The sequence below is a fragment of the Rhipicephalus sanguineus genome, chromosome 1, assembly GCF_013339695.2.
Source record: "Rhipicephalus sanguineus isolate Rsan-2018 chromosome 1, BIME_Rsan_1.4, whole genome shotgun sequence".
NCBI lineage: Eukaryota > Metazoa > Arthropoda > Arachnida > Ixodida > Ixodidae > Rhipicephalus > Rhipicephalus sanguineus.
This window is the reverse complement of record NC_051176.1, coordinates 264,486,240-264,510,749: the sequence shown is the minus strand read 5'-3', so window position 1 is coordinate 264,510,749 and position 24,510 is coordinate 264,486,240. Positions and strand designations below refer to the sequence as shown.

The window sequence follows — 24,510 nt, the reverse complement described above, 5'->3', positions numbered from 1 at the left end:
CGAAAATATAACTTGCCGCCGGCAGGGACCGAACCTGCGACCTTCGAATAACGCGTCCGATGCTCTACCACTGAGCTACGGCGGCGGTCATCCTCCCGTCCACCTTATGGGGTATATATGTGCATTTAAACCTAGGAGTGTATAGTCAGCGCCAGTCGCAGCCATGGCAGCGACTGGCGGGATTTATGTACGCCAGGGCTATGACACAAACTACGACCACACGTTGACTGCAACCATTTTCTTCAACAACTCTGTGTTCGTGCGTAATGTAGACGCAAGAAATCTAAGCTATAATTCGTGCTGCTCAGTGCTTTCCAAATAGTCGTTCCGCTCGTTCAGACAAACATTTCCAAGACGTGTACAACTTTCTCCTTTTTTGTTCTTTATGTTTTTATCGTAACGCGATCTCGATACCGCAGTAACGTAACATGATGCGTCGTGACGTGGCATGAAAAATGTGTCACTGTCGTAAATACTTAAGGGTCCACCTGACGAAGCATCCGTCGGAGGCTGCATAGAAGTGGCGACATTTGAATCTGCGATGACGCGCGGCGCGCGCCGTCGACACCGGAGCGCATGCGCAGGCCCCCCCCCCCCTCGCGCGCCCTAACGAGGTCCAGCCGGGACGGAACACGACACAACTCGCGCGGCAGTCTGTGGCGGCAGTAGCAACAGCCACGCGGCACCCGAGCCGTCGACAGCCGCTCTGTCCGCGCGGAACCGCGGCCGAATGAAATTTGGCGACGCGGCGCATGTAAATAAGCCGGTGGCATCAAAGAGCGGCGCCGAAAGCGCCGCACAAAGGAAGGCACCCTTGCTGGATTACGGGGGCCGCGGTCTGTTAGGATGGTAATACGCCGAGAGTGACTGCGAAAGGCAGGCGCTTCTCGCGAAGGTGCGCGGCAGCGCTCATGCGTTCGATGTGTAATCTGAGATTAGATCGACTGGCGTTAAGCAGGTTCGATACACGCTGATGGATGGGAAGACTTACCAGCCGCCCCTATACCACACAGCCGCGCCGTTCCCTAAACGCACGACGAAGCGCCGCGATGGACGCGACAAATCAGCGCGCCTAGCCAGACGCTCGGGGAGAGCGCGCACGGAAGCCACCGTCTTGGAAGAGGCGCGGCGAAGAAAGAACTCCTTTCGGCAACGATCGCGAGCGGCTTTGTTCACGCGCGTGTGGTTCGAGAAAAAACAAAAACGCTAGAACGCACAGCCATCGGTGCACCCCCTCAAAACGTCGAGGGAGAGCCCGAAATGTAGTCTTGCTGCTGCTTTCTTATTTTCGTACATCTTTCCACGTAACGGTCGTTATAAGCAATCGCGAAAGTCGTTTGTCCTGACATGCACGCCTAAGTATAAGATCGCCTGTTCACTCTTCAAGTATGTGAAAAGCGTGAATAAAAGCGCAGCCGATAACCCGATAACTCTTCGCCGACTATTTTACAGGTCCTGCATGGTTCTTTAAACATTCTCCTCTTGAATAGCAGTTCGTGTCAAGGAGCTTGTAAACGACATGTCCAGCATAAAATACGTCCAGCACAAAATACAGGATTATAGTGAATGACGCACTCTTGGTCATATTAGGGTGTTTTCGAATAGGGGCCCAATCGTTCTGGGGCCCCAAAGAAATAGGGTCGAGGCCACTGCGCATGCGCGAGACCGAAACAGCGTTTGGCTTTTGCGTTGGGGACGCTATTTCACGAATTTAGCGGGAGCCCCAAAGGCTTTGCGTCGAACACACATGACGGCACCCACTGGAGCGACGGCTCTTGGCCAAGACTTGGGTGTTCTAGATTAGGAGGAGTGTCCAAAGCGCCGCAGACCCTATTCGAAAACTCTCCTGCCTGACCCAAAGCGAGCAAACGCAAAGCGCTTTGGGGCCCCAAACTTTCGGGGCCCCTATTCGAAAACAACCTATTACTAATACGTATGACCACGTTTTACTGCGCGCGGCGCCAAAAGTATACACGTTCAGTTTTTATATAGCTTTGCACCGTGGGTTATCATGCACGGATCCGAAGGCTAGCACCTGATCTCGCCAGAATCTACAGATAACTGTTCCAGAAGCGCGGTTCATATAAAAGAATAATCGGAATGCATTTCTCTGAGCTGGTGTTTATTCTTTCTGCATTCAGGTTCATAACATCAGCACAGGAGGTGTAAAAATGACGTTGCTGATGGCGATTTTTCGAGCCTATACTTTTTCCACTAAAGAATGTAGACACATGCGTGTCACGTGCAGTGTACATATAGGAAACCCTCAAAAACACGCAAAAGGTTTAGAGCAACGAATCACATCTTATAGCGTTTCAATGAATAACAGGAGACCGCAAGTCCGTAAGCAAAAGCGCAGGCCATTGACACTGCTGCAGACAGGCGCACGAAAACGGTGCATTTTCTCTTCTAAAATGCCCATACACACTACTGAGAAAGACGTCCTGTTGACTTGGCAGGAGCACCTGGCAGCGATTGGAAATATCGAATCATTCTAAAGTGACCGTTAAAGTATGATGTCGATTCCAACTGGAGAAGAGAAATGTTGTAAATGGGTTACGTTTTCTCGTGATACGTCATATGTTTCTTCACATTTCAGCGCTTAGTAAAACATGTTGTTGGGCTATAGTTGGTTTATGTTGACCAAAAGGTCGTAAGGACGCAACCCATGGCGAAGGAAAAACAGGAGGACAGGAAAGACGCTGTCCTCCTGCTTTTTTCTTCACCTTCGGTTGCGTCCTTATACCTTTCGATCACATTTCAGCGGGTTGCCAGTCAGTAGAATGTACTTCTTATATAGATCACGCTGACGGCTATTTTCGCCACCAATTTCTCGAATACCCACGCAGGTAAGTTCATTCAGTCTTGTTAATCGGCAGCCATCCGTCCTTAAATAAAAAAAAAAAAACTTTTGTTCGTGGCTAATAGAGGTGTTAAAAGAGAGAGAGTTCTTCGCGTAAGAAAATAACATAATTTGAAAACTCAGGTTTGCATTAAATCACCGTGTCCGTGTCGACTGCTGTAAATCGCTTTTGTCTGCATAATTATCGAGGTAAACTATGTAAGCAATACTTACATATACCTATGTAAGCTCGTCTGCGAAACTGTGCATACGTGTTCTCGGGCTCTTTTTTCAATACTTTCCTTACACTCGAATACACAGGTGTGGCTGCGCCTCCTTTTTCGTTCTATATTGTGACTTCCTTTCTTTTTGTACTTGCGGTACATAGCATGTAGTATATCCGTTCATGGTTCGAGGCAGTGTTCACTTTCAGTGCTTCCTGTGGTTTTCCCATTCGCTTGCTCGATGCCGAGAAGCAGCAAGCTGGCGTTTTCTAAACGTGCCTGTGTCTTCGTTAATTTTTTTTTTTGCATAAAAAATTAATAACGCTTAAACTTTGCGAAAGGATCACACATTAACTGCCTCTTTCACTTGACAAGGAATAGATTGGCAAAATGGCACTATATGTGTGCATGCAGCGTCGCTAGTCGCTAAGCGGCTCTGAAAACTGGGGACATGTGTGTATCAGTACAAATGAGCTTCGCAACTTTATAGAAAGCGACTGAATTATACTGCTCATAACCACAAACAGTGGACAGACATATAAGTGCACTGTTCTAGTTGTACGTAAGGATATTTGTTGTGACCAAGTCCTCGTGTCTATTTTCACAAACCAATTTGTTTTTCATGAATATCCCTCAGGACTTCTCGGCAAATCGTTGGCTGTTTAAGAACTCCCATTAAGCGAAAGAGGCGGATCAAGAAGTGTAGAATAATTTTTACATAGTTACATACATATTTATTGCGATTCGTCGCGATCGCGACAGAGGGACGGACGGACGGACACACAGGTTTCCCGTTGAGTCAGCATAGAAATGCTTACACATTATAAAGAGAACACGGCGGTATCTGTTGTCACTTCAACATGGTACAGTCAATCGGTGTAATCCCGGCCGCGGCGGCTGCATTTTCGATGGAGGCGAAAATGTTTGAGGCCCGTGTACTTAGATTTAGGTGCACGTTAAAGAACCCCAGGCGGTCGAAATTTCCGGAGCCCTCCACTACGGCGTCTCTCATAATCATATCGTGGTTTTGGGACGTTAAACCTCAGATATTATTATTATTATTATTATTATTATTATTATTATTATTATTATTATTATTATTATTATTATTATTATTATTATTATTATTATTATTATTATTAGTCAATCGTTGTGGAAAATCGGACGACGAAAGTTGCAAACATCTGCAACTTCATCGCAGCACCATCACAGCGCCGCAGTAAACGCATTTTTGTCAACGGTGCGCACGAATGCGTAGCTCACTGTCTGAAGACTCTCGCTGATTGCATCCCGGTTGTTTACAAAGAACAATGCTAACTTAGTTCGGACCCGTCCCGAGTCACCGGAGCACGTGTCCCAACACACGACAATCGAGATACGAACATTTGAATCAACCTTAACCTGTGCGCAGAGAGAGCACCGAGCAGTATGTATAGCCTTATACTTCATCGAGGTGACTGAGGATCAAGTGAGCGGGAGTCTCAGGCCAACGCTCCGCTGGCTGTTCCTCGCTTACGAGTCGTGCTTCCCAGGGCCTTTCGAGGTCGTTTGCACCTAACAGGGGTGAACCTTAATTTTGGTTGCCGCGATTTAAGGTGCACGTTATGTGGACAATGCGTTGGCCGCTCCCCGCGCCATGGACATATGTCCGGGTGCAATGGTGAGTGAATCTGTATGGCTCAATATGTGTAACCTTGGGAATCGGCGATGGCCATGCGTGAATGTCTCTTACGTAACATTTTTGTTTATAAGGGCTGCGATCTGTGAGTACAGTCGCCTCCGAATTTACGAAGCTTTTTGTCTACCACGATATTCGTGGTAGATAACGCTGTCGGTCGGTCGTTGTCTTCCTCGCCGCCAGTTCATGGATTTGGACACGGCAATATGTCAGCGCTAGTTGTTATGGCCACGGTTCTTAAGCAGCAGCGATTCGTTATGGATAATTACCGGACAACAGTGACCGCTAGTATATTATTTACAAAAGCGAACGACCAATGGCAAACCATCCTTCATCGACTGAAAAGTTTTGCGAATTCGCGCCCCTTTATAAAGTTTATTTTTCATTCGTTCCCTTTCCTGCGGCTTCAGACTATCGTGCATAAATGGATACAGCTGCTGGCACGTGACGCGCCTTCCTTCCTTTCTTTGCGTCTATTCCACATCACTCCTGCTGTGAACGCAGCTACCCTGTTTTAACCGACGTTTTCCTACTCATCTTTTAAACTAAGCTGTCTGCGTAAAAGCGTGAACGAGACAAAGTAAAAAGGACGCACTCATATTTTATCTCCCGATATTTATAGAGCCACGTGAAAATGTTCGTGACAGCAAACTTTAGTACGTGCGCAACGAGGACGTGGTGATCACTTTTTTTTTCGTCATTTATTGCTGAATTGAAGAAGGCCGGTAGGGGGTGCAGGTGTCTGACACTTCAGCATATATGCAACATTACACAAAGAAACGAAGAATGCCAGACAGACCAGGGGACAAGCGACAAAGCGTGGTGCAACTCGGTTCTGCTGACTTTAACGAACGACCAAGCCCAGCTCGTCCCGACGTCGACCTTTCTGGCGAGCGTGCTTTTAACAGCGCAACAAGAAGTCTTCTTCCTCCTCTCCCTATTTAAATGGGGCTGGCTTCTGCGCCTTTCCCTTCCCAGTGGCTCCCCCGACGACGCTGATTGGCCGCGGGCCCACGGAGCGCAGGCACGTCTCCGCGGAATGTGCTTGCTCGCCGGCGCGCGCAGGACAGCCCGGTATGCGCCGGACGGAAAAAGATCCGAGGGTGGCGACGACGCGCGCAGACTTCACTCGACACTAGCGTGTTCTCCGGCGACGCATAGCTGCTCACCCGTCAAAAAAGGCGGCCTATTCCTAGGCGCATGCGTCAGGAAGCACCACGCGGCGAACAAAGCCACTGCAGATGCATGCGGTTTTTCTCTGCCCCTTTGGAAAAGCTCATCTCCCGATGCCTTCTCGTCGCGGACGCGCAACTTTCAACTTCGCATATACGCCAGCCGCGGCACCCCGCGGGCCGTATAAATAACCACGCGGACCGAAATTGGATTCTTGTCGAATGAGCGCACAACCGTTTTCACAGATGACGCCCTTGCGCGCACCCCCCCCCCCTTTTTTTTCCGCGTGTGACAAACTTTTTGGCTGTCATTCCCTCAACCACGCCGCACGTCGTTGGCACTGACGGCTGGCCCGTCTCGACGCTGACAATGCGCACGCTTTTCCTGACGCTTTCAATTAATTGCGGCCCGTATACTGACGCCCGGACAAACACTAAACGATGTGTCACCAGCCAGCAGTGAGACGCAGCCGCCACCCACATGGAGCGGAGGTGGAACGAGACGGGTGATGTGCGAACCTCTCTGTCCGCACTGTCTCGTTCCTCATTTTCTCAATCATGTCCAAGCGGGGTGAGATCGAGCGACGGTGCTTCAACGATCGTTTGCCGTCTGTCTAATATTACATCCTGTGTACTCGGAACACGTGAGAGTCAGGGATCGGCCCAATAGTTCGTGCGTCGACTCATGTTTTTCTGCAAGCACTGTATTCGCGACTCCTCCGCACAGCAAGCCACTGACGTAGACTAAATGTTTCAGTTATGCGCAGCAACAACACAAACACTAAAGACGAGTGGAGAAATAACTGCAGGTACTCCGCAATGTTACATCCATGTATAGTCAAAGCGCGTATAGGGTATCGCGTGTACGGTATACGTGCGAAATACGACTGCACACACGTCACATCCTCAGTTATATACGCAATGCGCAGTTTCGTTTTCTGCATTTGCTTGCTTGCAACAGGGACAATGACTGGTGCCGCTGGGCGGAAATGAAACGGTTGCGCAGGGCGCACCGAAGCGGGAAGTGTGAATATGGAAAAGCCATAGCAGCGGACACGAACACCTCATAATTGCCGCCGCTACATGCGGCTGATCAACGCTGAACAGCATGCGTCGCATAATGAAGGCGCAGGGAGTACAATAGCGACGCCTGCCCATACAACCAAGCAGCGCGTTACGCGCGGTTTGACTCCTATGCGCGTATAAACCTCGCTGAAGTAAATACCTTCCACAGGAGCGTAAAGAAAACCACAGGGAGAACACGCTGTATAGGCTCGCCCTTTCTCTGTATACGGAGTCGCGTACAACACTTTCGCAATGGCAGAAAACTACGACGACCGAAAGGTTCGTAATTGCGCTCGAAGAACTGGCGGACGCATTGTATGCACTCAAAAGTGGTCACGACTCGCGCGCGCTTTCATTGGCAGTATCCCGGGCTCAGTGAGATATCGAATCGACTGAAGCTGGGAGCGATTCATCTCTTGGTGTTAGCAGACATAATTTGACCTTCCTCGTCGCATGTTCAGCGCGCTCACACTAAAGTGTTCTGTCATACAGTATCCGCTATATAGCATATATATGTATAGTTACGCTATACTCTATCATCTACGAATGGTGCACCATCAGCGTATGTACATCCCGGCATATTCGAACGTAGTTGGCATCTGTCTAAGCACCATAGCGATTGTTGTAGAGCAGCAGAAGCAAGCTGAAACTTTTCACAGAGCGGCGCTTACAAACGCGAGCGAATGAATTTGGTGCAGCCTCATCTCGGCAACTTCGATGCGACGTATACACGTGTGCCGTGACTGTCTGTCGGCACGCCATCCTGCAAAGCGGATGCCATCCTGAGACGGGCACGGCTGGTGGCGAACCGTGACCGCCATGTGTGGTGCGCGCCTTTAAAGGGGAACGAGCCGGCACGACCGCACACGCGCAAGACGCTCTTCCCGCCCTTCAGTGAACGCCCCCTCGTCTTGTCCCGAGCGGGAAAAGGCGCGCAGGGACACGCGTCTCGCTTCGCACTTTCCCGCTCAAATGAGCACAGCGTCGTGCTGTACTCCTTCGCCCTGAGCAGTGCATGCCCCCTCTGCACGAACGCCCCCTTGCCAGAAGAGTGTAACTAAACAGTGTAAAGAGGCCCGTTCTGGTGAATTCATGGATACGTCACGCTTAACGCCCTCGAAATGGGTCGGAATACGCGGACATACTGCTCAGAATAAATGTTCGAAAAGCATCATCCGTGTACGGAAGACACGAGGAGCAACCGCAGTTAAGATTACAATTGCACATGGAACTGCACAAGCATGGCTGAAATGTGAAATGTAATGAGTGCCTTACCTCGGTCCATAGTGCCAAATTCAACCCGTTCCTATTTGGGGGAGCGGTGAACAGGGAGCCGTCACGACATTAATGTCGCTACCGCGTTCGCGTTGAGCATACATAGCCTATCGAAGTTCTATGGCGTTATGGTCACGCCACAGCAGGTATGCTGCTTTTGAAGTTCAGTGGCCATCTTCGGACAATTCTTACTTGCACAAAGGACATATAAGCGGTTTATGTCTATAACGCAAGCGACGGCGTAAGACAGAAAAGAGGTCGATTTCCCTTCGCACCATATACTCCGAGTTCTATCCGGATGAGAGCCCCGCCGTGAGGACACGTTCTCGTATAAGACGTGGCCTTCATGCCAGAAAACGCCCGGCGCCAATGGCCGCCGATGGCCACCAATAGAAGGTCGACAGGAGAATAAGATGGCGAAAAGTTGCACACGCGGAGGGCTGGGGGGCGCCGAGAGCGAAGGCACAGAATGGTAAACTAGACACGAGGGGAGAGAAATAAAGAAAGAACGAAAACCGGGTGCACTGGCGAAAGCCCGGCTTTGAAAAGCATGGCAACAGGGAGGCGGAGATTGGACGCAATTAATTGGGCGTCCCTTGAGGCGCGATAACGGCGCTCATCTGGCCTCCGCGCCAGCCCACCCGCGTTTTCTCGAGGAGCCCCTCGTTGTGCGGACAGCGGCCTGCTGCCTTTGCGCGCACGCACCAGGCGTTCCCGCGGCCCGCTGCGTTGGGGGTGAAACGAACGCCTCTCCATTGACCCCGCCGGGCCGGAAGACATAACTCCTACGCGATTCGCTCGGAAATCGGGACATGCATTATATGCCAGGCCCCACCATGTTACGCGTCTACGGCGCAAACCTCCAGTCGGCTAGGGGAAGGTTTCGACCAACGGAAGTCTTGAGGAATACACTCTTGTTTTCCTGGCACGTCCACACTCCACTCCTTCCATCAGGCGTTCTGGTTTTCCTTCGGCTTGTCGCCAGAAACAGCGAACAGAAGCGGCTACACAGTCAGAGTTGCTTAATGAACAGTCGACCGCCAAGTGGGCGGGCTGCTCACACGCTTGAAGACAGTGCTGCAGAAGATACACCACGGGGTATGCATTGCTGATGCAGTTGTAGCAGTCACGGAAATCGACTGCGCTCTTTGTTACAACTAACCCTGCCCGAGGATAGTCGTACGCGCAGTAACGTTGGCAACTTACTGTGTGAGTGTAAGACTATCTTTGATTATTTCTCAGGCCACGGAGTTCAATCTGCATTGTGCCTCTCTGAAAGGCGTTTCACGAAACAAGATGCAGATCAACTGGACCCATTCGTGCCAACAGTTCTCTCTCAGGTGGTGATTTGTTTAAGAATACTTTGTGCACTGCAGTACGTTCCCTCTATGTCCAAAGGCATAACGGAGATTATGTGAAACGCTATGGCGTCAAAATCTAGAATCAATTGTTGTGTGCGCGAAATGCGGCAACGCATGCTGCATTTCAGCCATAAAAGTAGAAGTCATGACTCGGACATGCACTGGACGAAACCTCCGAAAGCAAGAACAATAGCCACAGATCCGCGAGTCTTGGATTCTCTCAACTCATTTACTGACAGTAATTATGAGGACCTGACCAAACTAATACTTCTATAGATGATCTAACGCCTCCTTTAAAAAGCCCATCCACTGGACAGTCGAAAACGCTAAGAAATCTTCGGTACAAGCGGAAGAACTCGTGAAAGCTCTTGCATAACACAAAAATTCTTCCCACTATCTAAAAAAGGCCGTTGTTGGCATGCAAGGGCAGACAGGCACACGCTGTCGGCACGCAGCATGATACTTTAGGAACAAGTACGCGCAAAACACGCCTAAGCGAGCCCACCTCGATCCGCTCTTTACAGAGGCGTTTATAACTGCTGCGATTTGCTTAGCGAAGCCGAGTATCTCGCAGAAGGCAGGCGCAGCGCATTGAAAAACATGGAGCTACGGGCGCCGCGTGCGCCGACTCCTCAGGTCTCGACAAACCCATGTACTATCGGCGTCTAATGAAACCCGAACAGCGGCAAGCATTCGTTGATATAGTGCGCGCCGTCAAATTATCACCATGGACAGGCGCGCATATGCGCAGTGCTACCAAACGAGATGCGCGCGCATGTTCACGGTGATGACTGGACGGCGCGCACTATACACCATGCAGTGCGAATGCTTGCCGCTGTTCGGGTTTCATTTGAAGCCGATTGTACATATAGGGCCAGGTGCTGTGGTATATATTGGGTGTCGAGATGAAGAAACTTTGGACTTCTGTCAGTGCCCAATCCAAGTGCATGTTATCTGCTCACCTTAGCGAATCAGCAGCAGTTATACTCTATAGGGGTTCAAACGCTCGGCTTGAAAAACAGACGATCGCATGCTTCGATCCCAAGTATACTGCCTTACTTTTTTTTCTTTTTTTGTTTTTTACGCCCCGTTGTGCAGTGCGTAGAGCGAAGCGTGACTAACGAACCCGATCGTCCCGATTACTATAAATAGCTCGCAACTCAGGTTTGTAGTAAACTATTAGACCAGTATCTGGAATGAATACGATGGTGTGATACAAATTCCAAATAAGGGCCATAAATGACGAAGCCTCGGTATGGGAGCCGACGTTTCAGCAAGGGTATTCGTCTTCGCAAACGCAACAGCGAAGACGCAAGTCGTCTTGTCGAAACATTGTCTGCAACCTCAAACTTTCTTTGGTTGGTGATCACTTCCAAGTGTCAATGCGAACACCTTGGATTGATTGTTTGAAGCTCTAAAATATTCCATTTGGAATATATAATGCAAACTGCACCAAGTTTCTGGAAGAAGCGTATCGTATCCTACAGCACTGTGTCGTCATGCACCGACGTCACTTCGCAAACACGTTGGAGGAATAAATAAAATAACTGTTAGGGTTTGACGTCCCAAAACCACGATATTATTGTGAGGGACGCCGTAGGGGAGGGCTCCGGAAATTTCGACCACCTGGGGTTCTTTAACGTGCACCTAAATCTAAGTACACGAGCCTCGAGCATTTTCGCCTCCATCGAAAATGCGGCCGCCGCGTCCGGAATTCGATCCCTCGACCTTCGGGTCAGCAGTCGAGCACCATAACCACTAGACCACCGTGGCAGGTAAACGAGTGTCAGGGGCTTCTATGTAAGAAAATGGTAAAAATAAATATACAAAAGGTAATTTACTAAGCGTTGCTCTTTATATTTTGCTGTCTTTTGCATCATGTGATGTTCGGACGATTCTCGCATCACAGATATTGTATCGCCTTTCCGTTACGCTTCGCAACCAAATGTATCGCAATATCAGTGGAATTTCTTAGCCAGTAAACAAGGGAGCCATACTGCCTTCATGCACAAGCGGGAAGTAGATTTGAAATTAATGAAATAATTACCTGAAGATGTATTATCTTCCTCACGTGTTGCGAAAGCTCTGCAGTGTGCCCTATGGACAAAACATAACTGTATGTTAAATGTAGTTTGTCCTATTTTCCTGCCATTTCTGTATATTTATAACGGGGCAGAAAAAAGAAGTAAGACTTGGTTAATCGAAATAGCGAAAAGTTCTTTATATGAATCGTTCGTAAGTGCAAGTATCGGCTACTTCTGCTGCTGGACATACCATTAGCGCATCTTATAGTGTGTAATGCTTTGCATGTGGCGCTAAGCGAATTAATGTCGGTTTAGGCTATTAGGGACCGACAGGTGCATGGCAGGGCTGCCAACGCAAGAGCATTGGTGCTTTGTACCATTATGAAACGCAGCACCCTAAACTGCGTTCAAATAACGATTCCTGCAATAATTCAAAATTGAAACTCGTCTGCTTCCTGAACCGTAGTTCTCTTTGTGAAGAATGCCAACCGTGACATACTTGAGGTTTCGGGTCGAGTTCGAGGAATATTATGAGAGCGTTGAACACAAATTTGGTGCTCGCCCTTTCGCATAAGGGGCACCGTACATTCTCTCTTTGTTGCCACAGATTTGGCATTTGGACTTTAGCGAACGTAAAAAAGCACGTTCGCAGAAGAGATTACTTCATGACGGGCATGGCGGGGCGTATGGCTCCGCCCTCGTGCTTCAAGGACGAGCCTGACAGAGCCTGACACCAGAAAATACATGACGCAACCGCATTGAGTAAAATGACAGTCGTTTCGTGACTTCTTGCTTATGTCAAAAGCCACTCATAAGAAAGAAGGAATGAAAGAAAGAAAGGAGGAAAGAAAGAAAGAAATTAAGAAAACCGCTATCTTCACTTTCGTGTACACTTTCAAATATGCTTACGTATTGGTTCGAAAGCTTGCGCTCTGTCATGAACACCAATAATTTACGATAGAAAAGGCGTCCGGGCAAGTGTACCATGGAGAGAATACACCGTCATAACTCCGTGAGATCGAGAATTGTCGATCATTATTGTCCATGTTAAATCCCAACCAAATATACAAAGACGAAGATGCTTTACACAGCAGGGGAGGAAATTATATTTTGTGCAAGTTTCGAGTTCAGTGGAATTTTTGTAAGAGCGTAAAAAGCGACTTCGCGTTGTTGAAGAGGAGGACAGTAGGAAGAACCAATAAAGAAACCCGTACGTGTCTACGTTGTAATCGTGTGAATGTGACATGCGCACAAGTGAGACTGTCATTAACGGTACTCAAAGTACTTACGTACCACCGCGGCATTTTTGAATGACGAGGGAGGTATTGATATGATTTAATGATGCTGCAGCTCATTTAGCTTGCCATATTCCTTACTGGCAGCAAGTTATATGACATGTAACTTTAAGTAGGGTGTTATAAGTATAGATAACCGCGCCGGTGATAGGTCAGGATTTCTTAGGCTTGAAGGTTCAATAGTTGTGTACAGCTCTTTAACCTACGTAGGCGTGATTTCAATCGAAATAGAGGACGGTAGCATGACGATACCTGCCCGCAATTCGTCTTTGGAGAAACGAAAGGAAGAAAAAAGCTGAATAGCGCAAACGAACAAGTGTACACATAGATGTTATGAGGCGGAGCAGCATTTCCGCTATTTGAGGCTAACGATGGAAACAATACAAATGGTGCTCCCCGTGTTCGCATCGGCATGTAGTATACCTCTATTGAATTCGTATACAGCGTGCACTTATGCATGCGTTCGCAGAAGTTTCGGTTAATGTACTTCCGGTTATTCAACCGTGCAGTTTAACATTGGTGCTGGCGACACGACCGTAAATTTTTCTGACCTGCCTGTATACGTCTCGTATCCCATTCTCCCAAGAAAACTAATGTGATAACCATTCTCTGTTCTACAGTCCCCTTGTGTCCAGCCAGTTTAAGTTTTCTCAGTGAACATTATACGAAACGGTCGCGAGCCCAATACGACAAGCACATGGTTTTGACTCAAGTATACATGTAGATAAAGACTGCATGCCGTTGTCACGCTGACTGTTTACGTGTGCAAAACAAAACACTGAGCACTATCAACCATAAGAACGTATAACAATCCGCGTTCCCGCATGCGATGCAGAAAGGGTTACACGTTTCTTGAAGCATTTTCTTCTTTAAGAAGGGCCCCATCCGCAATGAGCCACTTTTTTTTTTTTTTCAATAAATGTTGTTTCTCTTTGTCTGTGACTGTATGTAATATTTGAGCTGCACAGACAACGTAGGGTCCATAGGCGATACGCCTATATGCACCTTACCTCCCTCTTAATTTACATGTCTCGCAGAATTGCTGTGATGCAGCGTTATGTCCTTCATTGCAAACACTGGCCGTTTCTGTCACCCACCTTAAATGCCACCCTTTAATCATACAGTCAAGCCGCTCGACGGGACTATCGATTACAGTTCATAATCTCATGTGTACCCAAATTCATCCTGACTGCATTTCGTGTACCTATGAGAACCGCCCTTACGTTCTATATGGCACGTCTTATGGACCTGTTTTGTGAGATGTCTTTTCTGTAGCCATGGAAGATGACTCTGTTCGGTGGTGTGTTTTATTAGCGATCTGTCCTGGACACTTTCAGTGCATTTAGGTCAGCCCACGGCCTGATACTTTCGTTCGTGCTAATTTTTCTGTTGTGTAGGGCCAACTCGATATTACATTTCTCACACATTATTTCTTCAATGTGAGAGGATTTGCCCGAGCCGCCTCAAAGGCGCTTACCCAACCGAAACAATATGTAAAGGTTCCAAGTCCCTTTAGGCAACGCTAAGAAAGAGCACAAGCGAAAGCCTATATATGCTCTCATCTCAGGACGAAGCACTCATTAAATTGCTTTGACGTTCTCACTCGAATGCATTGTTATCCTGCTCCTAACGTGGCGTTCCACTGCCTCCGGCATCGGCATACCTTTCACCAAGCAACGACGTCATGTGACGTAATTTTCAGACCGTTGGTGTTGTCAACGCCGGATATTTCGACTCGCGAGAGTCGAAATATACATCGCATATAAGGCTTTCGCCTTAACTTAAAGAAAACCCGCCCGATAAAAACGCTTGACGCGCAGGCGGCCTGTTGATATTGCAGATGTTTACTAAGAAGTATGGCAACGTGCATTATCACCTACGTTTTGTGTGTGCGTTTGTGTGCCTTTCGTTTACATTAAAGAACAACCGTTGAAAACACGAAGAACTATAGCGCGTTATTCTCTCCTGGAGTTTTCCGTCTTCTCGGCGCCCTTGGTGACACCAGCAGGGTGATACGAGTTCTCGATTTTTCTATATAAGAGGGATATCAGCTGTGAATTGTCTGTTAAGCACGCTAGCCATCCAATCGCACGCCCGTTCAGCCTTGTGTCGCGTTGCTGTCGTGCGCGATCAACTGATTTCACTTCGATTAGTGCGTGCTCGACTGTGCAAGCGGAAACAACGGCGTGTAGCCGAAAAGCACGGAATCCCGATACGCTCGACGCTTGGTATACTGACATTGGCCCCGTGTCTTCCAAAGAAATAAGTGGCCAGGAGGAGATTACGCCTGTGGGGAAAAGAAGAAAGAGACCGTTCTTTCGCCTTCGAACTCGGAATGGCGCTCTTTTGAAATCTTGTTGCCTTTCGAAACTTCAACGTAGTTCACGACACCATAACTAAACAAGAAAGGAAAAATAAAAAAAAAACACTGGAACAGCGTAAACTAGAGTATTTCTCTTGGCATGCCTCCTCCACTCATCTTGACAGGGAAATGCTTCTCGACTCTTTATTACGGCTTTGTATCGATATGACAAATGTAAAAGACATGCCGAATGGCCTTACATGACGTGACTGTACGCCGAACTCGGTCAAACACCGTCAAGCCGAATATTTCTGGCAGGGGCGTAGCAAGAGATGTTCTTTTGTGGAAGGGGGGGGGGGGTGTCTGACACATTTATGAATGTTTCTGTGTGTTTGTATGCACACACACGCACACACTATATATATATATATATATATATATATATATATATATATATATATATATATATATATATATATATATATATATTTCGCGGTTGGGGAAGGGGGGTTGAACCGCCCAAACCACCCATCTTATCTGGCTACTCCAATGATTTGTTGTACAGAGTGCGACTTCTTGCATTTCTTGGCTCCCTTCAAACGACCCTCTTGCAGCACTGTATGGGTACACAGTCCAGGAGAGCACTCTTTTGAAAGCTTCAAGAATGGCGGTGTCATTACGCCGCAAAACTTCATCGACGTATGACGGTTCTTTTCGCGCGCTTGACTAGAAACCACATAACTCTGTGAAGAGGCGTTACATTAATTAGAGACATAGACATGAAATATGTGTTCCAAGATTAGTTACTCTTAAAGGGAAAAGCAAAATTACTTTAAGAGTCTGCCGCCCAGCGCTTGTGCCCAGGAGCGGTTGAACATGCATGCATGTGTGACTGCTACGATTTGTTTTTTTCCGTGCCAGCAGCGCGGTCAAGATAATGAGGCATGATTTTCGTGGTAGTTCAAGATACAGATGCAAAATACATAATGATTCTAAAGGCATGAATCGTTATGATGGAGGAATCAGGTAAACGAATGGTGGAGAAAGGATTGAAGCACAAAGCTTCATTAACTCATACGTCAATCGTGACGGAATATAGCCCATATGATATAACTTCAAGTCAAGCACTGTATATATGCATAAAAGCCAGGCATTTCATAATTCAGTCATCGTATATATCGAGGTCCGCTAACGGCAAAAATATTTGATGTGTATTTCCCTTGACAAGAGCTTACATTAAAGTTAGTTTCATAAATTCTCATGGACAGCATATAGTAATGATTGTAACAAAGTACATCGATACCGCGGCATTTCAGAGCAAGGTTTAGGGGGGAAAAAATATGGCTAACTGAAACATGCCGCTTCTGTGTAGGCGTAGCTATAAGTTTATGCCAAAGAAATCGACCTACAGCGTTTAGTGTATTTTGTGCGATTATATATGTAGGAGCCATGAGCTTCGATGTCAGCAGCTATAGCGATCGCAGTCATATACGCGTTCCGACCAATACAAATGTATAACCCTATCGATCGTGCGCACCTCACTACGGAAGCAACCTGCTCGGGCACATTAGTGTGTGCATTAGAAGAGCCTTTAGAAGCAGGCAGAACGGTTATTCATAAACTTTTTTTCAGTACAGCGTGCATGACATAAGGAATTTTGGAAAACTGTTGCCGGCACTGAACGCAATTATTGCTTTTCTTGAATATGTGTAAAGATGCTCGCGCTGTAAAACGAACCTACAATTAGCTCGCGAAAAATCCCTTATAACATTGTCAGTGGCAAGATTGCCTAAATTATTCAGCTACAGAACTGTTTCAATTCGACTACAGAACTGCAGTGTCATTGTGGTCGCTGTGCATATACGGGTGGCAATCTGAGAGACGACGTTTAATCGCCTCTCTCGTAAAATGTGACGCCTCACATTTTCTTTTCACATCCCATTTGCCAAATAAGACGGCAGCTCCCGCTTTGTGTCGAACGCTTTATGCACGCATGTAGCCTTCTTTGCATGCATTGACTCGGTGCCTTCCGCGTCTGCAATACAAACTATATATGCGTGTGGTTCCACCAACACAATTTTAGCAGGGCGATATACGCAGGGCTTTGAGCGCTTTCTTCAGCAAGGCCGCACAAGGTAGCGCTTAACGTCACATAGCGAAGCTCACGATGCTGCTTCGCCGGCGACGACACTGTACGAGAACGCCAATTAACCATACGCTACACAATAAGGTGCTTCGGCTAACTACGACTTAATAATAAGGTGTTACAAATTATTGCCATGAAAATTTCCATTATGTCGAGGAGCCGTTGCTCGTTAAATGCATCGCCAAATTCGCGTTGCCCTCCATGTCGTCGTGCAAAGGCCAATTGTTATACACGCAACGATAGATACAATGGAACAGGATCGGAAGACAATACATCCGGATCATGAATCTTTTGGCACCTTCAAATCTAGAAGACAATCACTGGCTAAAAAAAAAATAAAGCTGTATCTTGGAGTTGCGCTCCGTTTAGACAAAGAAAGATCGAGAAGTTCACATATGTAATGGAAGTTTATGGTAATCTGTCTACATCAACGCGGAAGCTGTTGCGGAGCGCAATCTCAAGTCATGGAAAGCTTGAGGAACATGCAGCACACTATGCGAGTTTAATGCACTAAATTTCTCGGGCCCATGGAGCATAAGTTCGGAGGATATCTTCAGCGGAGTATGTAAGCACTCTTTGTCAACTACATCATTGCGCCTATATGCTACTCCTTACACATTGCGTCAGTGTACATATAACTCGTGCGCAGCGCGTATCTTTATAGACGCGCACGTGATTTCTTTTATCTCCCGTGAATAAGTGTTCTTGTCGAGGCTGCAATGGCGATCGGCCGACTCATGACTATAAAAGGCGCTGAATTAGATCGTATAGCTTAAGTGTAGTCAAAGGTGCGTGATCTTGAAATATTAAATAGCTTTATGAAATTTCTTAATGGTCTTGAGTCTAAGGAAATAACTGTTTACAACTTTAAAAACTTCCTCCAACGCTCCTAAATATGTATATCAAGCGAACGATGTGCACAATGGCCGCAGCATATCTTGCTGAATCAGGGGCGTAGACAGAAATTTTTTTCGGGGGGGGGGGGGGGGTTCAACCATACTTTATGTATGTTCGTGCGTGCGTTTGTATGTGCGCGTGTATATATACGCAAGCAAAACTGAAAAATTTCGGGGGGGTTTGAACCCCCCCCAACCCCCCCCCCCCTGGCTACGCCCCTGTGCTGAACGTTCAAGATTTTGCTGTTTTATACTTGGTGCTGTACGGCGCGTTCACATCAAGTTTACAAGGCCTTATAGGAGTGTATAAATGAAAACTAAGGTGGGAAATGGTAATAAGGAGATGTCAATTGTTAAGTGGGTTTTTTGTTTTGGTTGCACAGGCCGCTGTAGTGGATATAAAAAAAAGGTACAATAAGAAAGTGTTGAATTAGTTTGTCCCTTTATACGATTTGTTTGCGTGGCTTTTTGAATAACAAAACTGAAGTCTCTCCAGAGCACATCCAACTACACTAGCCTCCGTCGTCGAAGTAGAAACAGCAGAGAACATTTATTTATTGAAAATAAAGCGAAACGAAGGAAAAGCAACAACAACATCGGCGTTCGTTTCGGGCATGCAGGGCAGCGCCCCTGCATAATCGCTGGCCGGCGGCCGGCGCTCTTCCCCCCGCCTTCTCGACACCGACGTCAGCGACGACGCACTCTCCACGACCAATCAGCAGCGTGTTTATCTCCTCGCGGCAGCAGTTTATTGCTTTTTTTTTCCTTCTTATCGGGCAAGCTGTCCACGGCTGCCATTCGGAGGCGCCATAGCCATGGACTGACAGTGAAATTCACTTATAAGCAGACGTGTTCCTTCGCCTTTTTGAGAGCGAAACCTTCCTTTTTTATATGTATGTATGTATGTATGTATGTATGTATGTATGTATGTATGTATGTATGTATGTATGTATGTATGTATGTATGTATGTATGTATGTATGTATGTATGTATGTATGTATGTATGTACACGATGTATTTCATTTTTGTTATTTTAGAGCCGCAGCTAATCGAGTAATTAAGGCGCCAATTAAAAGCTGCGAATCTCCGTCCCCACGGGCGAGGTGATGATGCTTCTCTCAAGTGCCTGTGCAAGTGGAACTCGTGCAGATATCCTTATTTTGACATTTCTCTTATAGTTCGCGCGGTTGCATAGGCCTATATCCTTATTACAATCGTTTTGACCACTCTTTTGTTGCGTGTGGTAATCTTGATATTAGTGCTGTTGTCGATTTAAAAAAAAATAACTTTTCTGGGTGATTGTTGATATTCACAATGATAGTTCACAAGCCAATTTTGATATAAACATTTCAGCGTATACTGGCCTACTGAAGCGTAGAAATTTGGGGATCTAAGAGTAGAAACTTGAGGCCGTAACTTCCTAGCGCTACCATGTAAAGCAGTCATAGGTTGCTCGCATTAGTAGACATGCGTTAGTAATAGCGCAATGTTGCAAGAAAGCTAACTCGAGCATTGAGCGTCTGACATGCGTAAAAGGTGGTCAGACGTCTTTGATAGTGGATACAATCGCGCCTTCAGTAGTTGCTGCAATAAAAAATGTTTCTTCAGAATACTGAGTGTATGCGTGTGAGTAAACATCCCAAGGTCTGAGAGCTATACATTTCCAGCAGCTATTTAAAACTAATTACACTTTCAGCTTGTCGAGTATATTATCCCGGGAAATACTGTGCAAGCCCCAGTGCTGACTATAGTGTTCATTTTATAAATGTATAAGCTAAGACATACACAATAGCTGTCTGTCTACGTGAATGTTATCAAAGCGACTCACTTGGAATATTGACACATATATTTGCCAAACGTATGTGACAAAGGTCGATCGACTAGACGTGGGACTTCGTTATAAAGCCTTTGTCAGCGGTAAAGACAAAGCGTCAGAAAGGAAATGACAAATAAGAGGCGCGGAAGTTTAACTAAGATAAATATCCAGTTGGCAGCCCTGCACTGCAAGGGACAGAGGAGATTAAATGAGCTAAAAAATGATGTAACGTAAGCCTGCATCAGATACTTGAGCAGAAAGTAATCACCTGCGTGCTCATTCGCCTACCCACGCCCTCATGTTGTACACAGATGAATTAAACACAGACGGTCTTGAGTAAACACAGCCTATCCCCAGTTTGCATGTTCTCATATAGTCATGCTCCACGAAAAGTGCCACTGCACTTGCAGGTATAAACGTGGCTCTCCTGAAAGAGGGAATACAAAGCCACCTTTCCACTATTAAAGGCTACTCCTGACAGTATATAGTGAATGATACTGAACTTATCCATACGCGACATTAAAAGCACTAATAACGTCTGATGCAGCGCAGCAAACGCAATTTACAAAGTTTACGCACAAAAGATTCCTTGGTTAAAGAAAGCTTAGACGTAGACAACACAAACCTGATTAGAGGACGTGAGTATATGATCCAAACTACCTTCTTTTATGCAATTTAAGCAAGTGCGAAGTCAGCTCAGCCTCGATACGACTCGCAAAAACTCAAAGCTGCATTTAAACAAAGCTTGAACACCGAGGATATACGTTGGTCGCCGCCTTGTGCCGTACTTTGAAAACGTTCACATTATTCCATCGCAGCGATAGTGAAGCCAGTGGTTACATTTTAACGACAACACAGATCATAACTGAACAATTTGTTGTTAAAATTGTTTTAGTTGACGTTTTAAGGTGTGGACAGATGTGCGAAAACATGCGCGTCTGTTTCTGTACACAGCTATTTGACAGGGAATTAGAGCTGTATACAAATCTGATGTTGTTTACAGCACGTACGTTTGCCCTATTATTAATGTAGTACACAGTGTACTGCAAGCATGGAATTCATGAAATTTCTACAGAGATGTCCCTTCGAGTGCTGTTTAGTGTAAATATTCTCCATGCCACACAAAGTGCTTTTATTTACGCCAGCCAGCGAATGCACATATTTTCATGAGGCTGCATGCATGTCAATTGTCCCTGCCGTGTTATGATCTTTGTGCAAATTACGGATGCAACATGCTGGGGAAATAGTGCCAAAGAAGTGTGTACCATTACGATGACAAAATGCACATACTGTCCGCACATTCATTGCAAAGTAACTCCTGTATACATGAAATGCACCAGCCATTTTATCCTGCCCTGCTGTCGAAAAAAGTACCTTCGAAACAGCCACAACTTTTAAAGGATGCTTAACCATTATGCACGAAGTTTATACCAACGGATGTGCTGCCAATAAACAGCAACCACAAGCGATGTTCATGGCGTGTGTTCATGTCATGTGGTGTAAACAACCTCGTTATTTCCTCGCCATTGAGGAAATGCATGCAAGAGCAGGGATATAGTAGATCGTTTGCAGTACTTTCCAAGTTAAGAATACGACAGACGGTCATGAGCTCACAAAAATCGGCATGCAGCTATAATAATGTAAACGGAGCAGTGAGTATCACGAAAAGATTAGCAACCAACGAAAAATATCCACGCTATACGTCATGGCCTGCACTAAATGGTGAAATTCAAAAAGCGTATCTGTGAGCTATTGTTAGTTATGCAACACAGCACTATTGCCTGCTCGTGCACTGTCAGCAGTTTACTACACACAGCGTGAATAGTACACTATACTGTAGTACCGTAAGCTATTTAAGCTTAAACGTGGTCACCGCAGTTCCTTTCCCCGGGCAAATGAAATGTAATCAGTTTCGAGCGCATAACTTTGCTTAATTTGCACCTGCAGTAAACAAAATAATGTTGATGCAAAGGAATTTCACGTCAGACTACGTGATGCACCTAATGCAACCACGAGAGATTACCGGTCCCTATAGTTATCACATTTGACACCATCCAACCACACTGTATACAAGTTCGAATCTGAAATTTCAGCTGTCCTGAAACTGCTAGTAAAGCCCCGTTTGCACAAGTTCACCCGATACATTCATTTAAAGATTTTCTTTCTCCGTATACACACTGATTACTGCAGATGGGAGTGAGACCACTATGGAGTGCAACAAGACGTGTCGTGTTACTGAACACCTTTCTCTGTATACTGCCTATGCCAGTGCCCTCCAGGGTGCAATTGGAGAGGCCTGCGTGGAGGAGGAAAGGGACCCACTACTGTTTCAAAGGTGGCGCTCCCGAGCCCGAAACCTACAGCGTCTCGCACATCCTGTGACCACGTGCGTGCAGGGCCCGACCACCCACACCGCGTGCACGCAGCACAGCCAGGAAGGCGGCCTTGGACGGCTTTGAGCACGCCGAACGACCATACGTCCGCTTTCTAGATTGTGGGCCGAGCATATATCATCATGAAGCATCAATTTTGTACCGCTGTCATCACTGACAGCGGATGTAAAAGCTGTACACTGCAGCTCTATGGCCTGACACGTCATTAGCTAGTTCCCCTTGACCTCGTACGAACAATGCTGAATCGCTCGACAACGTGAAAGAGTTGCAACCTGACAACACTGCAGTGCATTGTTATTAACTGCGAACGTACTTTTGCGCGTGTCTCAGCTGGATCATAGACGTCACGGGCAACAATAACGTGTGCACGCGAGCGATCAGGTGCATGCTACACGCACTGCAGCTGCTGCTATCGTAAGCACAAACCTCCAAATCACGTCAGCACCCACGAATTCGCCATTCACTCGCGTTCCTTGGACACTGCGTGCATAGGCTCATGACACAAAACACAGCGAAAACGACGTCGTCCAGCACATGTCACAGAGCATCAGTGGCGCTGCTCTCGCACATCCTCATCACGGTGTCTACGCATGAGCATCGCTCGTTCGGTGATGTCAGTGCAAGTGTTCGCGCGGCTGTGTGCGCGACACCTGCCCGCACGGGGTGTGCAAACAGTGCGACCTGCGTGCAACCACGTACGTAGAGCGCGCCCGGGCGAGCCTCGCTTCGAAGCCGCCGGGACGGCACGCAACCGCGGCAGCCGGCGCACGGTGGCGGCCGTTTTCAAAGGTCTGCCAGAGCGGCGAACCCGTGAAAGCGGCCGTCGAGCAACAGCAAGCAGCAGCGAGAGACAGGCGACCACTCACCGGAGCTGGCGGCTGCTGAGGGCCACGAGGCGCTGGCCGGCTGGCCGGGCGACTCTCGCGCCATGATCGCGGCGATCGAGAAGTCGGTGGCGCGCAGTCCGCTGCTGGCCGTCGATGGCGGAGGTTTGACGGCCTCCTCTTGCATCATCACCACGTCGCGCTCAACAGACAACAGCATCGGGCTCAACTCGGGTCCGCCGCCGTCAGGCCCACACGCGCGTCGGGCCCGCTGGCCGGTTGCCGCAATTAATTAGAGCGTGCCGCCGGTGCGTTCGCGCTGGCCGCTACAGAAACGGGCTCTGCTGCCGACAGCCGGCCGAGGGCGCCGCGGCCGCCGCCAGCTGCACGGCCCGCCGCCCGGCACGCCCCGCGGGGAGGCGGGCGCCAGAGATCCAATGGCGGCGCTGCGCCGCTGTCAGCGACACCTGGACGGCCGCGGGAAAAGCGCCTGGCCGCGCGGACCAGCCGAGCAGAGGACGGCCCACGGCGGCTCGCATGGGAGGGGCGTCGGTCGCGCGGATCCTCAAGCGCTTCGGCCCCCTCTTTCACCCCCCTTGAGAGCTCACAGCGGCGGCTCATTTTGCGGGCCCGTCGAAGGCGCTAAACCATCCTTGTCAACGTCGACTCTGACCAACGCTCTGACTCGGCAGGCATCCGGCGAGCCCGCTGCTCCTCCCTTATTTGCCACACGGACCGCTCACAATGCTACTCGTTATGCCTGAGAATGCAAAAAAGAAGGGCGCAAAATCGCATCGGGATAAATTTTGGCCACGAGACAAGTTTGTATGAGGAGCAGCAAAAAGCTGAGGACGCACAGATGCTCGAACATTTGTGTGGGGGCCTCCCCTCTACCGCGGCCCTTTCTTGCCGGCTTTCTTTCGTCTGCCCTGTGATTTTTCTTGCCTGGATAGTGCGATGATGTAGTACTTACTGTTGAAATTAAAATAGGTGAATTTTCTTCTAATCACTATTGATTTGGCCAGCAATGCGGGCATCAACTAAGGTTGTGTGAAAACATAGGACCAACAAGAAGACTGGAAGACATCCTCAGCTATTATTTCACACAGAACATCACCTGTTCGTTCGGTGCTTTCCGCTCAGTAGTGCCACGCAAAGAAGCCCAGATCAAGCATCGTGAAGTAAAGTTAGCGAAGG

General features: G+C 47.6%; 1 protein-coding gene across 1 annotated transcript in view; it reads right to left on the bottom strand.

Annotated features, from left to right (window-relative positions):
* LOC119378876 (T-box transcription factor TBX20) overlaps positions 1 to 23,721 on the bottom strand; it is a 113,499-nt gene extending 89,778 nt beyond the window's left edge. Inside the window, exon 1 of the mRNA XM_037647928.2 lies at positions 23,356 to 23,721. Within this exon, the coding sequence (XP_037503856.1) occupies positions 23,356 to 23,533 (178 nt within the window). The 5' untranslated portion in view covers positions 23,534 to 23,721. The remainder of the gene's footprint in view (positions 1 to 23,355) is intronic.
* Positions 23,722 to 24,510: the final 789 nt, after the last annotated feature.